The sequence below is a fragment of the Salvia hispanica genome, chromosome 4 (genome assembly GCF_029641045.1).
Source record: "Salvia hispanica isolate PSC_SH4W2 chromosome 4, Shi_PSC_v1, whole genome shotgun sequence".
Classification (NCBI taxonomy): domain Eukaryota; kingdom Viridiplantae; phylum Streptophyta; class Magnoliopsida; order Lamiales; family Lamiaceae; genus Salvia; species Salvia hispanica.
The window spans coordinates 56367063-56393096 of record NC_142695.1 but is presented as its reverse complement, the minus strand read 5'-3'; the positions used below and the strand labels follow the sequence as shown (position 1 = coordinate 56393096).

The 26034-nt window shown below is 31.1% G+C and overlaps 4 protein-coding genes across 4 annotated transcripts; 3 read left to right on the top strand and 1 right to left on the bottom strand.

The window, feature by feature from the left end:
- The first annotated feature begins 7195 nt into the window (after positions 1-7195).
- LOC125192986 (putative ADP-ribosylation factor GTPase-activating protein AGD13) lies at positions 7196-9848 on the top strand. Its single transcript, XM_048090674.2, has 9 exons — positions 7196-7323; positions 7744-7798; positions 8023-8104; positions 8393-8468; positions 8554-8717; positions 8818-8947; positions 9041-9157; positions 9247-9342; positions 9425-9848. Exons 2-9 carry the CDS (start codon positions 7762-7764, stop codon positions 9704-9706), a joined length of 984 nt encoding a protein of 327 aa, XP_047946631.2. The 5' UTR covers positions 7196-7323; positions 7744-7761; the 3' UTR covers positions 9707-9848.
- A 4074-nt stretch (positions 9849-13922) lies between these two features.
- Positions 13923-15235, top strand: LOC148929596 (uncharacterized). The gene is made up of 2 exons (XM_089069692.1): positions 13923-14504; positions 14744-15235. The coding sequence occupies exons 1-2, from the start codon at positions 14459-14461 to the stop codon at positions 15136-15138; spliced, it is 441 nt and encodes a 146-aa protein (XP_088925818.1). The 5' UTR covers positions 13923-14458; the 3' UTR covers positions 15139-15235.
- A 4455-nt stretch (positions 15236-19690) lies between these two features.
- Positions 19691-21067, bottom strand: LOC125195476 (F-box protein At5g49610-like). The gene has a single exon (XM_048093622.2). It carries the CDS (start codon positions 20980-20982, stop codon positions 19807-19809), a length of 1176 nt encoding a protein of 391 aa, XP_047949579.2. The 5' UTR covers positions 20983-21067; the 3' UTR covers positions 19691-19806.
- Positions 21068-24072: 3005 nt separating this feature from the next.
- LOC125194011 (F-box protein At3g07870-like) lies at positions 24073-25977 on the top strand. Its single transcript, XM_048092001.1, has 2 exons — positions 24073-24175; positions 24480-25977. The coding sequence occupies exon 2, from the start codon at positions 24486-24488 to the stop codon at positions 25920-25922; it is 1437 nt and encodes a 478-aa protein (XP_047947958.1). The 5' UTR covers positions 24073-24175; positions 24480-24485; the 3' UTR covers positions 25923-25977.
- Positions 25978-26034: the final 57 nt, after the last annotated feature.

The window sequence follows — 26034 nt, the reverse complement described above, 5'->3', positions numbered from 1 at the left end:
GTTATAAAGTATTATAATCTCCCTACATGGGTTAGAGCCCTATAAGTTCACATTCTATTAACTTATTTTATTTTTAAAACTACTATTATCTTTGTTCCACTTTAGACGTCCCAATTGAGTTTTAAGAATTGTAGTTGGTGATCTCAATTTTTATATGGTAGTATTAGTTTTATAAGTAATAAAATGGGAGTATAATGATATATGTGGAATGCGGGGCCTATTATCATTTATGAAATATTCACCGTACCTCCTAATGTAGGACGAACTAATGAAAAGTCGGGACTCCTAAAGTGGCACGGAGAGAGTATATACAAATGAGTCTTATAATCCACTAATATCTTCCACTCACTTTCCTTGTACTTCCTTTGTCCCAACTAAGTTGTGCCACTTCTTTTAGACGCGGAGATTAAGAAATTATGTTGAATAAGTTAAATGATAATAAAATAAATAGGAGAAAGGACAAAAGTAGGAGACATAAGAGAGAGTATACTACTTAAATCCACGACAAAATTGACACGTATAAGGAAAATAGTCGTATCAATATTATTTGGAAAATGAACAACTATGGAGATGAGGATTCTTGGATAAAGGAATATAGCTTCAACTTACCCAGAGGGCGACCATATTTGCATGAGCTTGAAGTTTTGGCAAACGGTGGCTCGTTGTTCGGAATAGGAGGTGTCGATTCTGGGTCTACATCTCATGATCAACTATTTATCTACTCCAAAAACACTGAAGCTATTGTGACGTATGCGACATATGTGAGATATGTTAGTTTTCGACAACGTTATTCTTCCAACTTTGTTGTTTATACGCCAAGACTACTGTTGTAATAGTTCTTATGTATTGATATGATTCCTATTTACAGCATCCTAAACTTCTCCGTAATCTATTAGATTTGTCACCATTGGTTATTTAACAAATTTCCACATTATACTGTTAGATTGGTTGTGATTGTAGCTAACAATAATATCATCGTGTAATTTGTTAGTATTTAATTTTTCATTCTTCTTTAATCAGCTCTTCAATCAGTTTCATACCTAACCTTTGATTTTTTATTTTTTATTTAATTAATTATTGATAGCAACTTTATAGTCTCGTCCCATGTATAACATCAATTTTAATAGGTTTTAATTACAATGTAAACTTAGATTAAGATTATTTTACAGTCTAAATTTGAAACAAAGTTTCAGTTACAACTAAAACGAGCAAAAATAACGTCAAATTTGTTGCTAATCTTTTGTCATTTTAATAATAATATTTGTTTGATTGACTAATAAATTTTATGTTTGAGAACTTAGGACAAATTATGGCAGGCTTTTCTCTCTCTTTCAATCATTCTTTATTATTCAACCAAAAATTTTAGTGTATTACCTTAACCTTTGTCTTAACAGAGTTGACAAAGCTCAAGCACAAATCGATCGAATCTTAATATAGTCTCTTTCTGATGAGTGAAAAATTGTATAAAATTTGTTTCAATGTTAGTGTTTGTTTTCATTGAATTATATTAATCTGTCATCTTTAGCTTATGGCCTCCTGTTGTATTTAATTTTGTGGAATTAAATAATTATTGCCTCTCTATGGTATCGACTCTATATTCTTGCAATTTAGTAGTAGAACTTACTAAGGAACCGTGGCGTGTAGTATGATAGAATGAGGCATAGATTTAGTACCAAACTCAATTAAACATCAATTTGATTATACAAAACTCAATTTCAACTATTAAAATATCAAAATACATGAATTAAAATATGCTTTTAGTGTCGGTGTTTGGACACGTAAAAAAGAAGAAATTGATGTAGTGGGATAAAAAAAGATGAAAAGAGAACAATTTGAAAGGTGGATTTGTATGTAGACTCAATGATTAAATGGGCCCACTGATCTGTCATATAAATTCCAATAGGATTGGAGGGTGGGCCAGTTATGTATGCCGTGGGCCCATCAGTGGCCCAACACAAATGGCGACTTTTTTATGGAAGAGGAAATGAATTTGGGAAATTGAAAAAATAAATAAAATTAGTTATTTTCTTCACTCCAAAAAAGAATGGAAATAAATTGTGCTTATTATACTATTCTCTAAAATAAAATTTACCTTTACTTCATATAGGTTTTTAAAACATATGAAAAAAATATATGGATAAAAAAAATTAGTATAATATGAATTTTGCTTTTTATACTATCAATTTGATACTATTATAGTGAACGAATTAGTATAATGTATACCTACTTATCAAATATTTCATCTGTCCATTAAAAATTGACTTAGTTGTAAATGACACGAGCTTTAATGTATAATTGGTAAAGTATGAAATAGATGCGAAAAAAGGTGGTAAAACTAGCGTTAGTGGATTGTGAAGTCCGCATTATAAAATGCCGTGTAAGGTTAGTATTAGTTTAAAATTTTTTATTTTAGACTAAGGTCTAATTTTAATGAAATGGAACATGAGATGATGGACATATTAGAAGAAAAAATATGATACTACGTTGCTTTGCGACCAAAGGAATGAATGATAAGATTGAGTTCATAATTTTTTTTTTTAATTTGACATATAGGGCAATGAGGTATAATTAACTCCTTTCTCCCACGTTTAGTTATATTTTATACAGTAGCTATTATGATTGACTGTAACCTACATAAGCTAGCAGCATATATAGTTAATTTGGATTCAAAATTCAAATACAATCATCTCATTAAGTAGTAGTATTTGATACTATGATTCTTGCATTCATTCGTGTGCTTGGTGTGACTCTTTAGGAAATTTATCATTTTTCCGCTCAAATAATCCATGAATTGTTATTCTATTCCATCACATATTACCACCTATATGCGAATATAACATAATAATAAATTTTTAAGATTCGTCCCAATCAGTTTATCAATAAAAATGTAATGTTGGAATTTTATGAGATAAAGTAGAATTCCGAAAGGTAATATGAAAAAGGATTAATTTCTGAAATGTGGTTAGTCACTTTTAATTAATCAACGACCAAAATTCAAAATTCATGTCACGAGTTAGCCAGCTATTTATCCAAATCCACAAAGTCCGACAATTTAATTACAAAAATCAATATTCAAACAAAAGAGACGTACATATGAGAGTCGGAAGATGGTGAAGAGCCAAATTACCAAAAGCGTCTAATTGATATGCCCAAGGCAAATGGTCAGCTACAAGTATTGCGACAACAAATAAGAGCATCCATAATGGTTTTAGGCATACCACAAACTCCTCATGCCACATCATCAGCACTAAAATTCATTCTGCCACATCATCACGACAAGCAACTGGACAAACAATAGGCTAGTCACAACAAACAAAATTAAAAAATAAAAACAACTAAATTTACAGAATTAAACACAAAATACGTAATTAAATTTACGATATATATGCGGAAAATTCATTAATTTCATTTAAAAAGAAATACATTAATTAAAAAAATACATAATTAAAAAAAAAATCGGGCTTCCACACACGAGCCCTCGCCTCACTCTACTCCTCACTAATTTATTAAAAAATACATTAAAAAATGCAATAATTTTATATAAATTAAAAAAAAGTACATTCTAAAAAAAATTCTATAATTAAAAAAAATTCATAAACATTAAAAATGCAATAAAATGCATAAAATACATAAAAAATACATTAAAAATGCAATAAATAAAAAAAATGCATAAAAAAATACATTAAAAAAAATGCAACCGCTGGCCAAAATTGAGCCTACTATAGCAGCTAGCGCATCAGCCAGCGGATCGGCTAGCGCCCGCGATCGGCTAGCCTATCCGCTAGCCTCCATTGTGGATGCTCTAACCTTGCAGGTAGGCACTTGAAAAAACAAATTAAGTATTTTAGTCTATTATAAAAGTCACGTCTAAGATGAACGATGAACAGTTTCAAATACACCACAAGTTTATCAAAAATCACTAGGATAAGTTGAGATTATCCTATGTAGTACGGAGTAATTCCTATGTCAATTAGAAATAAGAAATAATGGTAGGGATAGGAGTTGCCCACATACAAGATCCTGATGCGAGTTACTAGTATAAATATGCGAGTTACTTACAAAATCGATTGCATAATTATTACACCTAATTAACTATAGAGTATTGTATCTAAGTTTTCGACTAACATTAAAATTGACTAAAATATTACGCTTTAAGAAATCGCATGACTTAAAAGCAACTCATCACTAAAAGTCGGGTTGAGCGGTGATTTTTGTGGCCTTATATTTTGAGAATTATGATTCAGCCTCCTAAAATGGCATTCCCTTCATTATTGCCTTACTTCGTTAGATAAATTTAGTGACATAGCATAATACTCCTATTCCACGTGTCCCCCATTATTTATCTCAGTTTTTCATTTTAGTTTGTCTTATTTTAATTATTCCATTCATTTTTACTATATTTGGTAGCGGATTTCATATTTCACTAACACGTTCTCACCCACGTTTTATTATAATACTAATATATAAAAATAGGGCACACATTAACTTTTTCAACTAACTTTCTTTTACAATTCTCAAAACCCGTATCTAGTCAAAGTGGGACGCATAATGAGACACGAAGGGAGTATATAATAAGTCAAAATAAAATTTATGGTAGTTAAATTAATTATAAAAGGGGAGGTGAGATGGATAATAATAAGATATACTACTCTCTTCGTCCCATAAAAAATATAGACATTTAATTTGGGATGAACACAATTGATGAAATAAGAGATATAGAATAAAAAAAAATTTACAGGGCTCACCTTATTATATGGAAAGAAGTTACCAAAAATATAAAATACTATTTTTGTGAGACGGCGTAAATGGAAAAATTCCATATTTTTTTGAAACTGTCCAAAATTAAAAATGTTCATATTTTTATGGAACCGAGGGAGTAATATAATTTTGACAATGTAAAAACATATCAAGATACATTGTCATAATTTTGACAATTATTTGTTTATTTTATATACTCAAACCTATATTGATCAATGTAGTTGCAAACTTGCAATCTAAAGATGATTATGAATCAATGTTTCCACGGTTAATACATTGTTTAGCACATGAAAAAGAAGAGTACTCATACTAAGTTGATTAGTTTCATCACATCATAGGAAAATACCATGTCAAATTTAACCATGATCAGGAAATAACTAATTCGATTATTTATTTGTTTGGGTATTAATTTACATTTTACAGTACTATACTATGCAAATGCCCTTGCAAGTAATTTATTATTCGTATACCCAATTTGATGGAAATTTCGAATTTGACATCAGTAAAACTAGATGTGGGCCCAAGTTTCAGGATTGATTGATTTTATCCACATTTTAGATATGTTTATTAGTGTGACTAGTGTCATAACACGTTGATTTTTTTCACTTGTATATGTATATTATCAAAACGTTTTTATTAGAATGATTGAATTCAATTCCACCTTGCATATTGCATCTTCCACTAGACTTAAACATATGTATATGTACAGACATAACAAAAAGAAAAGTTATTATAACAGATCACTAAAGATTTTTTTGCTTAATTTTAAATTTAATTAATTACAGAAAATTCGAATATTAAGATTATTAAACAATCTAAACATGGCATATATAGGTCATTTAAAAATATTGCAGGTGTGTTAGGCCTATTTGTAAACTTAGGCCCAGCCTGAACAAATAAAATAAATAATTCTATGATACTCAGTATAGTTATCTCGAAACATACTTATTTTCACCTTTTTCGGGTCGGGTAGAACTGAAAAGACGCTGTGATATTTTTGGCCTTATTTGACCGCAACTTATTCTTTTCTTTTTTCATTATTTCTACATTCTATTGACAAATAAAATTTGTATGAGTTTAAACTAATACTAGTATGATTTTTACTTCGCTGCATTATAGTTTCATTGGTAACTTTAACAAACACATCTTTTTCCATATAAGGAACTAAGCAATCATTCAACTGATGAAGAATCAACGGAAGAAAGTTTCTTGAAATAAAGATCCATATACCTATAAAAAAATCAACACTGATTAAATTTGCAAAATATAAATCATACACAAAAAAGGATAAAGTTCCATCTTATGCTTCACAACTAAAAAAAATAAAGAGTAAACAAAATATACAATATGCTCAAATCTAAAATGTTGTTGTCACAAATCAAATAGTGTAAAACTATTAATACATACACATCAAAAACACATGCAGGGCTCATGCCAAATGTAATATATGTAGCAATAACAAAGAAGTGATATAGAAATTTTATGTCGAATCTTAGCATGATTTCGACTATGATTTGAATTAATATACAATATTTAGTAGAAAATATATATTTTATTAAATATACAAATATTTAAGTACAAATTTTAAATCTTTCTTGAAATGTTGCAAAATTTTTAGTATGAAATTTATTTTAAATCAAATAATGTTTATAAAATGATTTTCAATGTAAAATGTTTAAAAAAGTTCGGTTATGTACGTACAATTATGTACGTTTATCACTACTCTTGCATAATATAGTCACGGCTATGTTATACTCCTACAACATCTTATAGATTCAATTGTCATGATTATGTATCAATCATGTGATAATCTATCTAATATTAAGTTGTGATATTAAAAATGAGTGACTAATTATTACTTGTAAGATTTTCAATATCATTAAACAATCACAACAAATTTAACCATTAGATATAATTTGGAGACCAAATAATCCAGTATTATACTTTTGATTTATAAATATACCGACAATCAATTCTTATCAATTATCCTAGTTGTCTTTTTGGGGAGTACTATTTAGTTCTTGGATAAAGTCGAGGGTCAATTTATTTTACCAAAATTAAGTTAATGTTAGTTACCCAATTAGGAAAATATGGAGCAACACTTAAACAATATAGACTTAGATATTTTGTGCACTAAAACGTGTGTGTGTTCACATCAATACCTTATCCAACATTTTCTGTATCAAAATTTATAGCAACATTTCAAAAACCAAGTACATTGCTATAAGCCTATAATCATTCTCACTTAGACATGAATCATCCTTTACAAATAAAGTAACAATTCCACGAAATTGAATTTAAATTTAATCGAATAAGCTTTAAAAAAATCTAAAATAGAGTAAAAATGTGACTGTTGAAATTTATTCGGAAAAATAACGAAAAGCAATCATATCATATATTACCTACATAATTAAGTGAAATTAAGAAAGTGAACATATAATGATCTTTAAAGAAACAATTGTTTTTTCGTTGATTACAAATCAAATGAAACGCCTATGGTTTCTCTCAATTCAATCTCCAAGATTTAGTTCTATCTTCAATTCTTCTGATTACATTCAACAAAAGGTAATCAAAAGCTCCTTTTTCACCATCATTTCCAGATCTTTCCACCTTTTCAGCTGTGTAAAAGTACATTTTCTATCGAATTAAGCTAAGTAGATTTCCAAATTTCTGGTGAATTTGATTGAGAACAGAAGACTTTGATTTCAAGATCAGTTTTTTATTGCTCTTTTCTGAGTTTATGGATAGAATCTGTATTTATGAATATGGGATTGTGTTTTTGGAAGAGGAATTGGGAAATCTTTATTCATTTATTACACTCTGCTTTTGATCTACTTAATTGGAAAAATATCATAATTTGAGTTTAATTGTGGAAATAAAGTGCTATTTGAGATTGATTTGTGATTACCTCTTTTTCCCTATTTTCTTTTTAGTATATTTGTTGTGAGATTTGAAGGGTTTAAAATGGGGCTTATGACTCTGCAGGTTTTGTGATAGGAAATCATGAACAGTTATCCATCCATTAAGAGACAATCATCAGGTTTTCAATTTATGCATTATGTTGCAGTTTTTAGTAAAGTTCTATTTTTTCTTATTGAAAATCACCTGTGGTAATAGAAAAAGATGTAATTGACCGCCTTCGTATGGACATCTTTCTCGATTTAACTACTGTTTAATTACATTGATCTCGATTTTGTTGTTTTTTTGTCATGGACTGTTTGTGTATTTCTCCATCTTGATGCTGCTTTCTGAAAATGTGGTCAGGTAATAGTGCATTGAAAGATCTTTTGGCTCGACCTGATAATCGCGTATGTGCAGATTGTGGTGCTCCGGATCCAAAATGGGCGTAAGTCCCTAATCACGTCTTTGTTTTGATTGCTTTATCTCTTGCCAATCTACTGTAAACAGGGAACATAAATGGTGACAATAGTTTTATTGTTTTAATGAAAACTCGCTTTACAGTTCGTTCTTTTTGTTTTAGCTGTATTTGTACTTTCTTAGTAGTATTTGATTCGTATCAATCAATAAACATGGACTTTGTAGCTCTTCTGAGGTAGTAAGTACATATTTGAGGCTCAAAAAGATGTTCGAGCTCACTAGTTTGTGGTTTATATAAGATTGTTTTTCATTTCAGGTCGTCAAATATAGGAGTCTTTATATGCTTAAAGTGCTCTGGTGTCCACAGAAGCCTCGGCACACATATTTCGAAGGTGAATTCTCATTTCCATTTTCTGCTCTGTGGTGCGGTCTTCCCAATCTGAAATAATTTGCCTACATTTATGCTTGATTCTGCAGGTTCTGTCTGTTACATTAGATGAATGGTCCGATGATCAAGTGGATTCCGTGGTCGAGGTTGGTGGAAATGCATCCGCAAATTCCACTTACGAGGCTTATATTCCTGAAGGGGTGTCGAAGCCTAGGCCCGATGCTGGCCCTGATGAGCGCTCTCAGTTTATCAGGTAGCGTCATGTTTAGAATCGACAGATATTATTGCTCACTTTCAGCTAGTTGTTTGTATGTTGGATTTTTCTCTTCGTCATCTCAATTTGTACCTTTTAGGGCGAAGTACGAGCTTCAGCAATTCATGAAACCCAGCCTGCGTATTCTGTCAGCTACTTCAACGCACTCTTTGCAAGCTAGTATGTCGATGTCAGATAGCTTTCGAAGTTCAGCTTCATCACAGCTGTCAGTATGTCTCATACGAAACACACAGTCCCGATAACTTGATAGGATTTGTGCTGATGTATATTCAATCACATAATAACTGACAATTTGGTTGCAGGAAGGCATGGTGGAGTTTATTGGAGTGTTGAAGGTTAAAGTACTAAACGGCACGAATCTAGCTGTTCGAGATGTGCTATCTAGTGACCCCTACGTCGTTTTGAAACTTGGAAAGCAGGTCAGTCGATCATAACCTGCCTAATCAGTTAAATACATTCATTCACTGCAATTCCTCCGTTTCTATGGTGGTGAACTTCTCGTTTGCAGAGTGTCCAAACAGCTGTGGTGGAGAGCAACTTGAATCCCGTGTGGAATGAGGAACTCATGCTCTCCGTTCCACAGAACTACGGCCCTATCAAGCTGGTAATCCTCATTTTACGTCTTGCATGATCTGATCCTGAGACCATCGCGCGTTGTAACGATCCTTTTGTGTGTGAAACCACAGGAAGTTTATGACTACGACACGTTCTCTACGGATGATGTGATGGGGGAGGTCGAGATAGACATTCAGCCGATGATAACTGCTGCAACTGCGTTCGTGGATGCTGAGAAGTTCGAGAACATGCAGATCGGGAAATGGCTGAAGTCGCACGACAACGGGCTGTTGGAAGACAGCACGGTGAATATTGTTGATGGGAAGGTGAAGCAGTCAGTATCTTTGAAGTTGCAAAAAGTAGAATGTGGAGAAATACATCTTGAGATGGAATGGATGTCTCTTGAATCTTGATCAATAATACATAGATAGATTTTTCGGTTTTCTATGTTCATATTGATGGTTTTTTTTTTTTTTTTTTGTTTTTGGTCTCATTTCATATTATCATGTCTCAAGTTTAATTACTACATAAATTTCATGATTTTACAATTTTACACTTGATTTGACCTCAAATATTCCATTTATATGAGTAGTGATTTAGAGACATAATGTCTCCATGCCATAATGTCTTTATGTCACTTTGCCATACATTTATTTTGAATGTTGACTAATATACCCTTATAGGTATTTTGGAAAGATATATCTTAGTTATGATAGTTAAATTAAAGCATGATTATTATGCACATATTTATTGTATTCATGATTTTAATTAAAGTACTTAAAGATTTAATTAGAGTATTTGTAGTAATAATTAGAATACTTTTGTACATAGTACTATTTAATTTTATGAATTAATACTTACGTGATTTGAAAAAATATAAAATTAAAAATGATTGTTCTTATAAGTATAATTTACTACTTTATTAAGAAGATTTATAAATCTTGTGAATAAAAGTTATTAATATTATTTTAACTAATAAAAGTTTTATTAATAAAATTTATTATCTTAATAAATAAAATATATTGTTATTTATAAGAAAAGTTATTATTATTTTCAATAAAAAATTATTATTGTAATAAATAAAATTTATTGTTTTTTAAAGGATTGATAATAGTTTTGTATTAAACATGTGATGACTCAAACCATTTAATCTTCTGGATAGATCGGGAGCTTGTTACTTACTCAACCGGACATCATCATCGAACCAGGAGTATTATTTTTGGGGATAAATGTTACATTTATTATGAAAAAAGTCATAGTATTTAATATATAAAATTTATTACTCTAATATAGTTTAGTTGCAGCCAAGAGCTATTTTTTTTTTGGATAAAGTTATTTAATTTTGCTATTTTACGAGAGTTATTATAATTTTGAAAAATATCCATTTTAATTAATATTATCAATAAAAGCATTATTGTAACAAATAAAAGTTTATAGTTCTAGTAAAATAAAATTATTGCTCCAATAAATAAAAGTTATTATTCTTATGAGTAAAATTTATTATATAAGTGAATAAAAGTTAAGGTTTTTGCGAATAAATGTTACTCCTAAATAAAAGTTATTATTTTGTAAATAATGGTTATTATTCTTATGGATAAATAATTTTGATCTAATGAATAAAAAGTTAGTACAATATTAATTTTGTGAATAAAAGATGTCAACGAAAGTTACATTTTTGCTAAAAAGGTTCTTTTATTGTGAATAAAGTTAGTGTTTTAATAATAAAAAAAAAGGTTATTCGTTCAAACTAATAAAAATAATACAATTCTTGTAAAATAATTTTTACGTGAATAAAAATTACTACTATTTTTTTGAATAAAGATTATTAGTTTCATGTATAATATTTTATTGTAATAAAATAAATTCATTGATCTTGAGCATAAAAAATATTTTTCAGAATGACTATTTTAAATATGGCTTGGAGACATAATCAAAATTTATATCCTTAAATAGGTGTATTTAGTAAACAAATTAATGTAGGGGTAATAAAGTACATATACAAAATATAAATTTAATTAAAAATATAATATAATATATACTTACCATTTTAAGCATTATGGCTTAGAGACATTATGTCTCCAAAACATTTTTCTTATATTTTAGAGTGAACTACGTAATGGTACCTGATCTTTCACTTTCGCACATAAATGGTATCTGATATTTATTTTGTATCGTTTTTGGTACCCAGTGACAAAAATAACCCTAGGTACCAAATATGTGATTTCTTTTCACGGAGGATATTTTTGGAAATTTCCATTAAATAGTACCAAATATGTGATTATTTTTCTTCCTTTCTTATTTCTCTTTTTCTTCTTCTTTCTTTTTTCTTCATTTTCTTCTTTCTTTTTAGTATTTTATCTTCCTTTCTTTTACTATTTTTTTTCTCCTTAGTTTATGTTTCTTATTCCTTCTTTTTAGTGTTATATACATACATCTAATTGCATTTATAAAATAAAAAATAAAAATATCTAATTAAATTAATTATTTAAAGTAATTAAATCAATTGAATATTTTTTATTAAATTATTATATATTCATTTTAAGGTTGAAATACCTAACTAAAAATATTCAACTTTTTATATCATCATGAATACAATTTAAAATGTTAAATTTTTATTAAGGCTATATTGATTAGTTACTAATTTAACGTAAAATAATAATAGTTATATTATAACTATTACATGGGGCATGATCATATGCTAACTAATTTCCAATCCCAAATTAAGACTTCATCATAACCATTCATTCTTCTAATCCAAGGGCTTGATTTAGCCTAGATTTGAGATATTTTTTTCTTTTTATTAATTTAAATAAATGAAAAGGGTATTTTAGTCTATTCCAATGGTTTCCATGTCAATACTCTGTAATTCACGATCAGATTTTCTCCTTCCTAAAATTTCTCCTCCCTAAAATTTCTCTTCTCCTCTGCATATCATCAAATCGATCTTCAAAATCTCTCAGAGATTTCTTTCCAAATTTATATTTTCTGAATCACGCTATTATATATTGGAGTAATTGATTCTCGCTGTTCAAAATCTTGCGATCTCATCCAATCGAGTCGTCACGCGACTTTCTTCTTTTTGAAGCTATTTTGCTTGTCAATTTCTGCCGATCTCATCAACCTATCGCGATTGTCTCCTTTTCGAAGTTATTTTGCTTGTCTTTTTTCAGTAATGGCAGGTATGTGTTAATAATTGTGCTTTTATGTTTTAGTTTTGAATCATTCGATATGCATCTTCTCAATTTTTGTATTTGAAGTTTATGATTATATTTGAGCTGTTGTTTCATACATTCATTAGTAATTTTTGTAATTTTTTCAATACATGTTTATGCTTTTAGTTGTTTTTTCATTGATTAGTAGTACTAGTTTTAGTGTTTTTGTCACAGTTTGTTTGATGAGTATTCTATCAGTTTTATTCATATGTTGTTTCCTCTGTTTTTTGTTCTTATTCTCCGTTTTTTAGTTTTAATTTGTATGTTTTATGTTGTGTGTTGATAATGTAATTTATTGATGTTTCTGTACTTTATTATTGATTTTTGTAACCTGATATGTTGAAGTTGTTTTCTAAAATGTTGAATTTATGTTTGAAGTTATAGTTACACTGTGCAAAGAAGAATTAAAGCCTTTTGTTGGAAAAAGTTTCAAGTCACTTGATGCTGCTATCTCCTTCTATGAAGATTATGCTAAAGAGGTTGGATTTGATTCTCGAAAATCTGGTAGAAAAACAACAGGTGATATTATTACTTGGCAGTATATGGTATGTAGTAGGGAGGGTTTGAAGCAGTTACGTGATATAGATTCTTTGAATGATTATTTGAATGCAAAGGAAGGTGCTTCCAGTAGTAAACGTAGGCGTGTATCCAAGAGGAATCTGGATTTTGTGCATCTTAAATTTGCTGAGGACTGTGTTAGAGCTAATATTAGTCCTACAATGACCTTTAATCTTCTGAAAGAGGTTATGGGGGGTTAAGACGCTGTTGGCTGCACGGTAACTGACATCAGAAATATTTCTCGTGATATGAAGTCAAGCATGGAAGGATATGACGTTGAGATTATTTTAACTCAAATGCGTACGAAAAAGGAGCTTTGTGATGGTTTTTATTACGCTTACGAACTAGAGGCTGATGATAAGCTGACACGGTTGTTCTGGTCTGATGCCGTGTCTAGAAGAAACTATTATATGTTCGGTGATGTGGTGTCTTTTGACACTACTTATTCAACTAATAGGTTAGTTTTTATTGAGGTTCTTAATGGTGTTTATTGAGGTTCTTACTTATGTTTATTGAGGTTTACATGTTACTGTATTGAGATTATTAACCTTATCTTCTGTTTTTTTTTATGTAGGTACTGTATAATTTTTGCACCCTTTATTGGTAAGGACAACCATGGATGTCCTATTACCTTTGCAGCAGGTTTTCTTTCAAATGAAAATATCGAATCTTTCTCATGGTTGTTTACTCATTTTCTAGCATGTATGGGTGCACATCCTAGGCTAATAATCACAGACCAGGACCCAGCAATGAAACCCGCAATTGAAAATGTTTTGAGGGGAACTCGTCATCATTGGTGTGTGGCATATCATGATGAAGGTATCTGAGAAGGTTTCAAAAAATCTTTTTGCAAATGAATTTTTTAAAAAGGATTTGAATTCCCGTGTTTGGTCAGATTTATTAGAGCCTGAGGAATTTGAAGAGTCGTGGAATTCTGTTATGGAACGATATGGTATAGAGGAGGAATGGTGGTTCAAGACCATGTATGGTCATAGGCAGTTTTGGGTCCCTGCTTATTTTAGAGATCTACCGATGGGTTGTTTGTTGAAGACAACTTCTATATCTGAATCAGAGAATAGTTTCTTCAAACGTTTTCCAGGCCTCACTTTAATCTGGTGGAATTTATGTTGCAGTATGGTAATGCGTTGGATGCACAACGTAACCAAACAACCAGGCTTGACTATATTGATTCTACGAATGTTCCAAGTCCCCTCACAGAGTTACCATTTGAGATGCATGCTGCCACGATCTACACGGATAGTATTTTTAAAAAGGTACAGGTAGAAATTGTTGAAGCATCTAAAAATTGCATGATGACCCACATGTCTATTGAAAAAAACATTCGCGTTTATAAAGTAACTGACCGGGGCCATAGGACTTGGACTGTTACGAACAATGCTGAGGATGATTTGTACGAGTGTCAATGCAAGCTCTACCAGAGGTGTGGGATTCTGTTTCGTCACATATTTTTTGTTTTCAAGAACAATGATGTGCAGTTGATACCTGAAATTTATATTGGAAAGAGGTGGCTAAAGAAACCTCTTTTAATATCTGTGCATGGTTCTTCTACCTCAACTTTTCGGGATCAGACAAGTATTATACATAGCCTACTATGATTGTTAATATTTTGATGTTGTGAGGTCTGATATTATGCTTCTACTATGTTGATATTATTTACAGATTCCGTTTACGATGACAAGCATAATGCCACCAACAAACTGCACACAACATATTACAGATTAGTACAGAGAGTTGAGGGCAGCATTGCTGATATTAATGTAGTTATAGCTGCGATTGAGGATGTTGAAAATCAGCTTTTTGGTGATGGTTCTTATGTGATGTCCGTGTTGGAGAAAAAGAAGAGGTTTGAGGAATTGTATGGTGTTGTGAGGCCTGATATTATACATGCTCATCCGCCAAATGTGGTGAAGTGTAAAGGATCTGGATCGAGGTTGCCTTCTAAGATAGAGGCAGCGAAGAAGGCAGCAGCTAAACCTCCTAGACGATGTGAGAAATGCCATAAAATGGTTAATCATAATTCAAGGAACTGCGGCAAAGAGAAGAGTAAAAAATAGAAATAAATTAGTTGTTCCTATTACTGTGGTTTCGGTTTATTAGCATTCTTGATTCCGTGTTTGTATGGAAGAATAATAATCTCAAACATATGTTCTGAACGTTATCTCATTTTATTTTCCATATAGTTTGTTCAAAACATATCGTGTTGCTTAAATTTTCAATTACATGTAAACGAATGGACATCAATACAACTTTATAAATTTTCAACATTACTATTTGGAATTCTCAATAATTCATGTATACTTTCTCAACATTACTATTTGCAATTCCTAATAATTCGTGTATACTTTCTCAACATTACTATTTGGAATTCTCAATAATTCGTGTATACTTTCTCAACATTACTATTTGGAATTCTCAATAATTCGTGTATACTTTCTCAACATTACTATTTGGAATTCTCAATAATTGGCCTATACTGTGAATAACAAAATAATATCAACACACCATTGAAACAATACCAAATCATGTACTTTTTAATATTTTGTAGATGAGTTACGATATTTCTCAATACTGACAAAAGGAACACTAATATAACATGTCCAGGTAGATGAGTTACGATATTTCGAATTCCAAACAGAACTATTTGGAATTCTTGATAAATGGTGTATAAATTCTCAACGTAACTATTTGGAATTCTCAATAAATGGTGTATAAATTCTCAACAAATGGTATATAAATCCTCAACATAACTATTTGGAATTCTCAATAAATGGTGCATAAATTCTCAACATAACTATTTGGAATTTCCAAGCGACAAAATCTTTGGTTGTCTTCTTTATGTTCAATGTTTCTGCCTTCTCCTCGTGTCATTGTTTTCAAAGTTATCGCCATCTTCCTCTGGTCTAGATCTTTTCCCTGTAGTATTTTTGGTAAACATTAACCATGATAATTAATTTAGAAACAAACTGATGACAAGTACTACAATCATTCTAACAGGTTGTTGAATTCACAAATATCAACATACAACATACCTTTAGCTAAGACATCATCAGCATATACCTTACCCAATATCAACATATAGCTTACCCAATATCAACATTTAGCTAAGACATCATCAGCATATACCTTAACCAATATCAACATATAGCTTACCCAATATCAACATATAGCTTACCCAATATCAACATTTAGCTACCTCAATATACATATTTGTACTAGATACAAAAGCTTTCTAATATTAACATAACTTCTAAATAATTCATTATAGCTTCAATCTTTCAGAAAATGAAGATTCACATTCTCATATGCTATCAAATCAGAAATCAATCTACCAACAATACAACTACAGAAGCTTATAAACATATTTCACTAAAATTTGAACCCTAATTCTTTATTGAAATCTGAAATCTCAACTGCAATGCAAAAAATCAGAAATCGGTAAATCAAATTGAAAAATACCTTTCGATTCAGCAGGAGCATTTTCGATGGAAACCATTGCACCTTTTTTGAAGTTCACTACAAAATAAATCTATTAGTTTCATTTCTATTGAAAATTTAGCAAGTTTAAAGCAAATTTCAGAGTTTAAATTTCATATTTACCGTCGGTTTTCTTCAAAATCTGTGAATCTGCCCTAGGTTCAGCTTTTCTTCGTAGGAGAATGTGAGTTTTCGAGCTGCTCTTCTGTATTTGAGTGTTAGATATGTTTTTTGGAGTAGTGAATCTGGTTTTGGACGGCGAAAGAGATTGAGAGGGGAAATGACGTGAACGGCGACGAGATTGATAGATTCAGAGAGAAAATGCAATGAATGGGGATGGGATTGAGAGTTTCAGAGAGAAAAATCTGAGAGATTCAGAGAGAAAACGAGGCGACATGTTGAGAGAGAAAATGGAGTGAATGGTGTGGTTGTTGAAGGTGGAGTGAATGGTTTGAGAAATGAAATTGAATGTGCGCGCTGAATTTTTGTAAAATGTCCATTTTACCCTTTCGTTGAGATTGTTAATTCAATGTATTGATATTTTTTTAATTCAATCTCAGCCTTTGATTTTTAGATCAAAGGGTCCATATTTAGTCTCAATTTGTGATTAAGGAGCTAAACTCATTAGAAGATGACCCACTATTACATAATATTATGTGATTCATAATTTATATAATTAAACTATAATTATTTATTAATTACTATAAATTTTTAGTATTATAACAATAATAATCAAGTATAATTATAACTATAATTATATTTAAGTATATTTGCATGATATTAAAAATGAAATAATTATTAATTTATAACATCAAAATAATAATATTAATATTAATATTAATTAATAATAATAGTATAAAGAATTAGGAGAATGAGAGAAAATATTATAATATCACTTTCGGTACAAATTTTATGTATGCCCAAAATACCCTTTATGACATAAATGGGAAAATATATTTGTTTAAAGAGCATTTTAGGAAGAAAATTGCATCAGGTACCAAAAATGTGATTTATAGGTACCAAAAATAGAGTATAAAATAAAGATCAGGTACCATTTACGTGCAAAAATGAAAAATCATGTACCATTTATGTAGTTCACTCTATATTTTATGATCTCACAAATTAACACTCAAATTTTGGCTCGCTCTCTCAACTTTGTAATTTCATTTCATTGATTCATTCTATCATAACGCAGTTCCTTAGAAAGTTCTACTAAATTGCAAGATTATAACGTTAATTATAGTACTTAAGATTCGATTCCATAGATTAATTTCAACAAGAGACCATAAGCTAAAGATGACAGATTAATACAATTCAATAAAAACAAACACTAACATTGATACCATTTTGGAACATAAGCTAAAGATGACAGATTAATACAATTCAATAAAATAAGATTCGATCGATTTGTGCTTGAGCTTTGTCAACTCTGGTAAAACAAAGGTTAAGGTTAGGGATGTCAATCGGGCCAGCCCATCGGGTTTCGGGCCAACTCTATTCGGGTTGCGGGTCAATCGGGTGCGGGCTAATCGGGCTGTGATTTTTTCGGGTTATAAAAGTTCAACCCTAACCCTAAAAGCTCGGGTTTCGGGCTAGCCCAACGGGCTAATCGGGTTGCTACCGATAAAATTAACATGCGTCTAATCCAATAAATAATGGTGAAAATTACTCCCTCCGTCCCGCTTAAGATGACACGTTTTCCTTTTTAGTTTGTCCCAACTAAGATGACACATTTCCTTTTTTGGTAACTTTCTCTCTCCAATTAATACACTCAACCACTTTTCTCATTCTTATTAAAATATTCATCTATCTTTATCTCTCTACTTTAATACTTACACCTACCTTCTCTCTCTTCAATTAAACACTTTAACCAATAATTCCTAAAACCCCGTGCCGGCTAAGCAATGTGTCATCTTAGCCGGGACGGAGGGAGTAGTTATATTTATAGAATGTAAAACATTTAATTATGATAAATTGGAGATATATGCATAAACTCAAACATAAACATGATCAAATACTAATATTTGGTATTTATGTAAAATAAAACATAAATATCAAGAAATTTTAAAGCATGTTTTAGAAATTTAAATATATTTTTTAGTGAATTTGAAGTTTTCAATTTATATATCTATTACTATGTTAATAAAAATTTAACATATAATTTATATATTTAATATATAAAAATAAAAGTTATTTTTTTTAGTAATCTATATTATAAAATAACCAATGAAGTGTAGAATTAAAGTCAAACAAATAGAACGATAGAAATTTTATCGGGTTTTCGGGCCAGCCCATCGGGTTTCCGGGTCTGGCCCTAACGGGTTGCGGGTTAATCGGGTACGGGCTAATCGGGCTGGAAATTTTCAGCCCTAACCCTGTAAATTTGGCGGGCTATTCGGGCCGGCCCACGGATTGCGGGCTACATTGACATCCCTAGTTAAGGTAATACTCTAAGTCTCTAATAAATTTTGGTTGAATAATGAATAAGTTTAATTGAAAAATAGAGAAAAGCAATGGCTGTCGGTCAAAATTTGTCCTAAGTTCTCAACCATAAAATCTATGCATCAATCAAACAAAACTTATTATGAAATGACAAGATTAGCAACAAATTTGACATTGTTATTTTTGCTCGTTTTAGTTGTAATTGAAACTTCTTTTCAAATTTAGACTGTAAAATAAACTTAGTCGAAGTTTACACTGCAATTGAAATCTATTAAAATTGATGTTAGAAATGGGACAAGACTATAAAGTTGCTATCAGTAATTAATTGCACAACGATATTTTTGTGACAGTATTCAATTCCTTCAAATTTGTTAAATACCACAAATTGTGACAAATTTTTATACATTATACCTCGAATTCAATTCAAATTTCTAGCCATATTCATCACAAGGATCAAAGATTTAACACAAAATTTGTTATACCCGAATTCAATTCCAATTTTCAGCGGTGTTTGGATTCTGCGATGTCTCCCTCTTAGAAATAGAAAGTTTCTAAGAATTAATTTAGTTAAAAAAACAAAAATGAAAGGTTTAAGAAATAACAGAAAGCAACGCACACTGATTAAAGAATAATGAAAAGTTATACAACAATTTTTGTGAGCTACAATCACAGCCAATGTAATATAATATGGAAATTTGTTGAGCCACAAATGATGACAATTTGATAGATAACCGAGAAGTTTATGATTCAGTAAATAAGAATCATATAAATAAATAAAATACATAACAATCAATTCTTATGTTTGACTAATTAAAGCTTAGTGACTGAACATTCTGAAACCCCATGGCTGTGAGCGAAATCAAGCTTGGGGTGAAAACAGCAAGTTTAGAAGAAGTTTGTTGAGAACTATAACATGGCACATATCTCCCAAGAGCTCCGGTGTTTTTGGAATAGATAAATAGCTCATCCCATGAGGAAAAAGAACAAGCACTTGTATTTGCAAACAACAAGTCACCATTCACCAAAATTTCGAGCATGTACGTATGTGCACATTGTTCGAGCAAGTTGAAGTCATATTCCTTTATCCAAGAATTCTCATCCCCGTAGATGTTCATTTTCCAAATAACAACATGCTGAAAATCTATAATACTGCATAAATATAGCTGACCCTCCAAAATATATAGTTGATTGTTGCCTTCGCTTTTGCCATTGTAATCACAAGGAATTGAAAAACTGGTAAAGAGCTCAGTTTCAATATCAAAGCAACAAACGAAGAAATTATCTTCCGAATCATATGCGAACCAGTGAAGATTTCCATTCAAAAATGCAGCACAACCGCGATTCATGCGATTGAAACCTGGTTGTGCTGCTACGACGCTTCTCCACAACCCGGCGCCTCTCCCTATAGTGTATACATGACAACTATCCCGATTCCCATATAAAATCTTATATTGTCCACTTATTTTGCTCGTTCCAAAGCCAAAAAGGGAAGTAAATATACTAGTAGATATAGGAGGAAGCTCGACATATTCACGAGTCATTGGATTGCATATAAATAGAACTTTAGCCCATCGATCCCACGCTGAAAGCAAACCATTATCTGAAGCAACTATAACACGACGGTTATTAGCTGAAAATTGAATGTGAGAAGGTGAATCGAATCGGAAGAGTGGCTCTAAGGCCTCATTGCAGACATTGTACCGCATTTCCATGTCTCGATAAACGAAAGCTAGGCCTGGTTTGGGAGTATACGACATCCCAAACTCATCCCCCTCAATCAGATGGCGCCATGATTTAAGAACACACTTGCACGTCATAACGCTCCTAATCGGGAGTCTACCTAAGATAGCTATCGTAATCTCTTCCGGTAGATTTGCAAACAGATCTGCCTTGGTTGTTAACAACATATCTCTCTGTTTCTTTTCTTTTCTTACAGCTAAGCCATCAGTTTTAGCAAAATGTGGATTACTTTCATTCATCATCACATATAGCAGAATCCCCTTCCGAAAACAAAGCACACAAATCTTAGCTAATCATATTCATAAAAAACAGACGCTGCGCAACATCTAACATATTCAATCACAAGAATCAAATCTTAAATATCAAAATTGGTAGATCTCAAATTCAATTCAAATTTCCAGCCATACTCGATTTCAATTCAAATATATTTAACACCAAATTGAATATACCTCGAATTCAATTTCAATTTCCAGCGGTTGAATAACCTTGTGTTTGGATTCCACAATGCAGAGCTTTCAAACTTTCAAACCTTGTTATCTTTCCATAATTTTTAGGGATGTTAGACCATCTCCAACCAGTGGCGGAGCCAGGATTTTAATCTGGGGGCCCAAATTACTATATTAAAATTTGTTGAGTGTTTCCGTCTCAACGACACGGAAATAGCTTTGACATAAGTAGTGCGTTGCGCACTAGAGATAGAAAATGAGTAAATAATTAGTGGATGAGTAATAGAAAATTTGGAGATACGATAACAATGTTGACATCGAAAAAAGTTAAAAATTAATATTTTTATAATAAAGATCATAGTACTATTGAAAGTGATACGTGAGAAGGATTCGAACCCAGCCCAATTGTGTGAATGCCTGATATACAAGCCAACTGCACTACTGCTTCATTTTTAAGTTTTCTATACATATAATATATATATAGGATAATTCAAATGGCTGGCCCCCCAGGCCCCACCGTGGCTCCGCCAGTGTCTCCAACCATTTCACTAAACTCAAATCTATTTTAGTGTAAATCTCACACTAAATATTAATTTTGCTCCAATTATTTACGCTAAACTCAAACCCAAAAGAATATTAATATCTTTCCATAGGTTTTGCAGTACAGTTGGAAATGCTCTTATTGCAGCCACCAACCCGTGGGTTGGCCCGATTACCCGCCAAATTTATAGGCTTAGGGTTGAAAATATATAACCCAATAAAATTACAACCCTATTAACCCGCAACCCGTTAGGGTCAAATCCGAAAATCCGATGGACTGACCCGAAAACTCAATAAAATTTATATTGTTCTATTTATGACTCCTAATTCGTCTCTTTATTTATTTTTGTAATATAGATAACAACAAAATAACTTTCAACTTTATATTAAATATATAAATTATATATTAAAATTTTATTAATATAATAATAGATAAATAAATTAGTAACTTCAAATTCACTAAAAAGTATTTAAATTATATACTTTAAATTTTCTTAAAATGTGTTTATATTTCATTTTGCACAAATCTCAAATATTAATATATGATCATGTTTATGTTTGAGTTTAAGCATATATCTTAAATTATAGAATTTATCATAATAAATGTTTTACATTTCATAAATATATCTAATTTTCATCATTATATATTGGATTGATCGTATGTTAATTTGATCGGTTCCAACCCGATTAACCCGTTGGGCTAGTCCAAAACCCTAGCTTTTAGGGTTACGGTCGAACTTTCATAGCCCAATAAAAATACAATTCAATTGACCCGCAACCCAATAAGGTGAGCTCAAAATCTGTTGGGCTGACCCGATTGACATCCATAATATTTTTATTGTTATTTAGGACTTGAAATAGTAGAAAATTTGTTATAATTACTTATCATATATTTTTTTCTTATTTAGGGCTCTCGGTGGGATTCTTTCCTTTTTTATTTGGGTATATCACGTGCTTCCTTCGTCTGCAAATTATTGTCAAAGTTGTACTACTTGACATGAATTTTAAAATATGTGAAAAAAGTTTAAGTGGAAAAAATTATAAATCTCATTTTTGTATATTAATTTTATAAAAACAAGGTCTATTATTAATAGTGGCAAAAAAAGCAAAGTAGAAAACAAATAAAAATAGTAAATAGGACAACATTTCACATATGAAAAGAATATTTAAACCCTCTAAAATTTCCGCTTATCTAAAAACTGTCGTCATCTTCTTAAATTGGCCACAATCTCATGATGTTAAAATTATATTCACTTTATATTGCTGTCTAGTATAGTAGGTCATATAACTAGTTTAAAATTACTGACAATGACCATCTCTTGTGTAACACTAAAATAGAGTAGTAAAATAGAATAAATAATTAGCTTTAATAGTACTCTAAACACAATCTTATTTTCTTTTTTAAGTAAAAAAGGTACTTCTATAATATAAAAAATTATTCTTTTTAAAATTGAGTTTAATGTAAATAGTTGGAATAAAATTATATTTGATGTGATATTTATATCAAAATGAGTTTAAATTTAATGTAAATGGTGGGAGAGGCTCTAAAGCATGTTATAAGGTTACTAGATTGATTCCATTCCTAAAACATATAGGACTTGTGTGTTGTTATATTTTTGCTGTTGTTCAGTTGATTTTATATTATGTCACTCTATCCCTTTTTAGGCACCACAGGTTTTGTATTGACAACAATTTTTACAGAGTTTTTTCCAATTTTTTACAAATTTACAATGTTTATAGAGGTAGAATCAGAAATTAAACTTAGACTATTAAAAAAGTCTGATCCAAATGTTACATTATAGTAATTGAAAGTTTTTTTAAGAAAATGAGCAGGATATTAATGCGAGAAAACAAAAAAGTAGCAATCTAGTTAATTTAAGTTTAGAAAGGCATCAGTCAATGGGATTTTAACATACACTACTGCTCCTTTTTAATAAAAAGAGAGAAAAAAAATGAAACCTGTAGAACTTTTCTTACATTTAATGGTATGAAGCCAATTAGCAATATTTCTTATTAGTAATATATGCTTATAAATTTTTTATTAGTGATGGTATGACAAAATTATGATATTTTTCTTATTAGGGATATATGCTTATAAATTTCTAAACTTAACAAGGATAGTACAATATTATTAAGTTGTAAATCCAGATCAAATATGAAACAATAAAAATATAAAGCTAATCATTTTTTTTAAAATTTATCTCACTCGAAATATCTATTTTCTATATTTTAAAAAAAAACAAATCTCACTTTATCTTTTTTCATTAAAATATTCAATTATATTCACGAAAAAATTGATATAAGGAAAATATATAAACTAATATGGCAAGTTTCGTATGTATTAAATTTGAAAGCTCCTCGTCTCAATTGAAACCCTCTCAGAAGGTATTGAATTGGAAAGCTCTGCAGCGCTTCTCTTGTTGTGTCTCTCTCGGAATCCGAAAACAAGGTATTTCTATCGTTGGAAATTGCAATTGAATTTGAGACCTATCGATAATTTGAATTGAATTTCAGATCTATCCAATTGATGTTAAACATTTAGCTGTACTTTTTTGTGATTTAATGCGGCTGGAAATTTGAATTGAATTTGAGATCTATCGAATTTGATGTTTAAGATTTGATTTTTGTGGCTGTTATATAGTTTTGGTGAATGTAAGTAGCTCGAATTAAAATAAATTACTGCTAAAGATTGGATTTTTTTTTATTGATACTTGTTATGCATCTGCAAATCTCATACTCTATATTTTTTTCAGCTATTGATGAAGATCACTAACTCTTTGAAAGGGGATTCTGCCATATGTGTGTCTGAGTGTCGGATGATGAATAAAAATTCCCCTGCTGCACTCAGAACAAGTAACAGGCATTTCGCCAAAAAGGATCGGTTGTGGCGTTTAGCTGTAAGAAAACAACAGAAACGGCGTGTAGCTCTAAGAAAAGACTGGAGGCATTTCTCCAAAAAGGATCTCTTGCGGCGTTTAACTGTAATACAAGAACAGAAACCGAAAGATAGGCGTCTTGCTGTAAGAAAAGAACGGAAACGGCAATATATTTTGTCAACAACCAAGGAAGACCGGTTTGCAAATCTACCAGAAGAAATCACGAAAGAGATCTTGGGAAGACTCCCGATTCTGAGCGTTATGACGTGCAAGTGTGTTCTTAAATCATGGCGCCATCTGATTGAGGGGGATGACTTTGGGATGTCGTATACTCCCAAACCAGGCCTAAATTTCATTTATCGAGACATGGAAATGGGGTACACTGTCTGCGATGAGGCCTTAAAGCCACTTTTCAGATTCGCTTCGCCTTCTCACCATCAATCATCTACCGTTAACCATCGTGTTGCAATTGCTTCAGCTAATGGTTTGCTATCGATGTGGGATCCATTATATAAGACTCTATTTATATGCAATCCAATGACTCGTGAGTACGTTGAGCTCCCTCCTCTATCAAAGGACATAATTACTTGCTTTTTTGGATTTGGAATGAGCAAATTAAGTGGGCAATATAAGATTTTATATGGTGATTCCTATAGTTCGTGTCATGTATACACTCTCGGAAGAGGCACTGGGTTGTGGAGAAGCGTCGCAGCAACTGCGCCGGGCATATGTAGACAGCCTCGTGAATCTGCTTTATTTTTTAATGGAAATCTTCATTGGCTGACATCTGACCCGGAAAAAAAATTCTTGGTTTGCTGCTTTGATTTAGAAGCTGAGGTGTTTACCAGTTTTTCAGTTCCTTGCGATTATAGCGGTGATAGCTGTGGTAACAATCGGCTATATATTTTGGAGGGTCGGCTATGTTTATGCAACATTTTAGATTGGCGCCGAGTTATTATTTGGAAGATGAACAACTATGGGGATGAGAATTCTTGGATAAAGGAATATAGTTTCAACTTACCCAGAGGGCGTGCATATTTGTATGTGCTTGAAGTTTTAGCGAATGGTGACTTGTTGTTCGCAATAGCAGGTGCTGATTCTGGGTCTACATCTCATGATCAACTATTTATCTACTCCAAAAACACTGAAGCTATTGTGATGTATGCGACGTATGTGAGATATCGTTGTTTGGAACAACGTTATTCTTCCAACGTTGTTGTTTATACGCCAAGCTTGATTTCACTCACGACCATGGGTTTTCATAATGTTCAACCGTTAAGTTTATTAAATAAACATGCGGATCGGTTGTACTTTAGGTGATTGGTGTACTATTTATTTTTTGTTGTAATAATAGTTCTTATGTATTTTTAGTTTATTTATATGATTCTTATTCATAGCATCCTAAACTTCTCCATAATCTATAAAATTTGTC

What these genes read in the sequence shown, in the direction of transcription:
- LOC125192986 (XM_048090674.2), top strand. Translation starts at nt 7,762, where the DNA reads ATGAACAGTTATCCATCCATTAAGAGACAATCATCAG. An exon ending in TCGGCACACATATTTCGAAG is followed by an intron (nt 8,469 to 8,553) that starts GTGAATTCTCAT and finishes TTGATTCTGCAG; the next exon opens with GTTCTGTCTGTTACATTAGA. An exon ending in ACTACGGCCCTATCAAGCTG is followed by an intron (nt 9,343 to 9,424) that starts GTAATCCTCATT and finishes GTGAAACCACAG; the next exon opens with GAAGTTTATGACTACGACAC.
- LOC125195476 (XM_048093622.2), bottom strand. Translation starts at nt 20,982, where the DNA reads ATGATGAATGAAAGTAATCCACATTTTGCTAAAACTGATGGCTTAGCT.
- LOC125194011 (XM_048092001.1), top strand. Translation starts at nt 24,486, where the DNA reads ATGAAGATCACTAACTCTTTGAAAGGGGATTCTGCCATATGTGTGTCT.
- LOC148929596 (XM_089069692.1), top strand. Translation starts at nt 14,459, where the DNA reads ATGCTGAGGATGATTTGTACGAGTGTCAATGCAAGCTCTACCAGAG. An exon ending in CAATGCAAGCTCTACCAGAG is followed by an intron (nt 14,505 to 14,743) that starts GTGTGGGATTCT and finishes TATTATTTACAG; the next exon opens with ATTCCGTTTACGATGACAAG.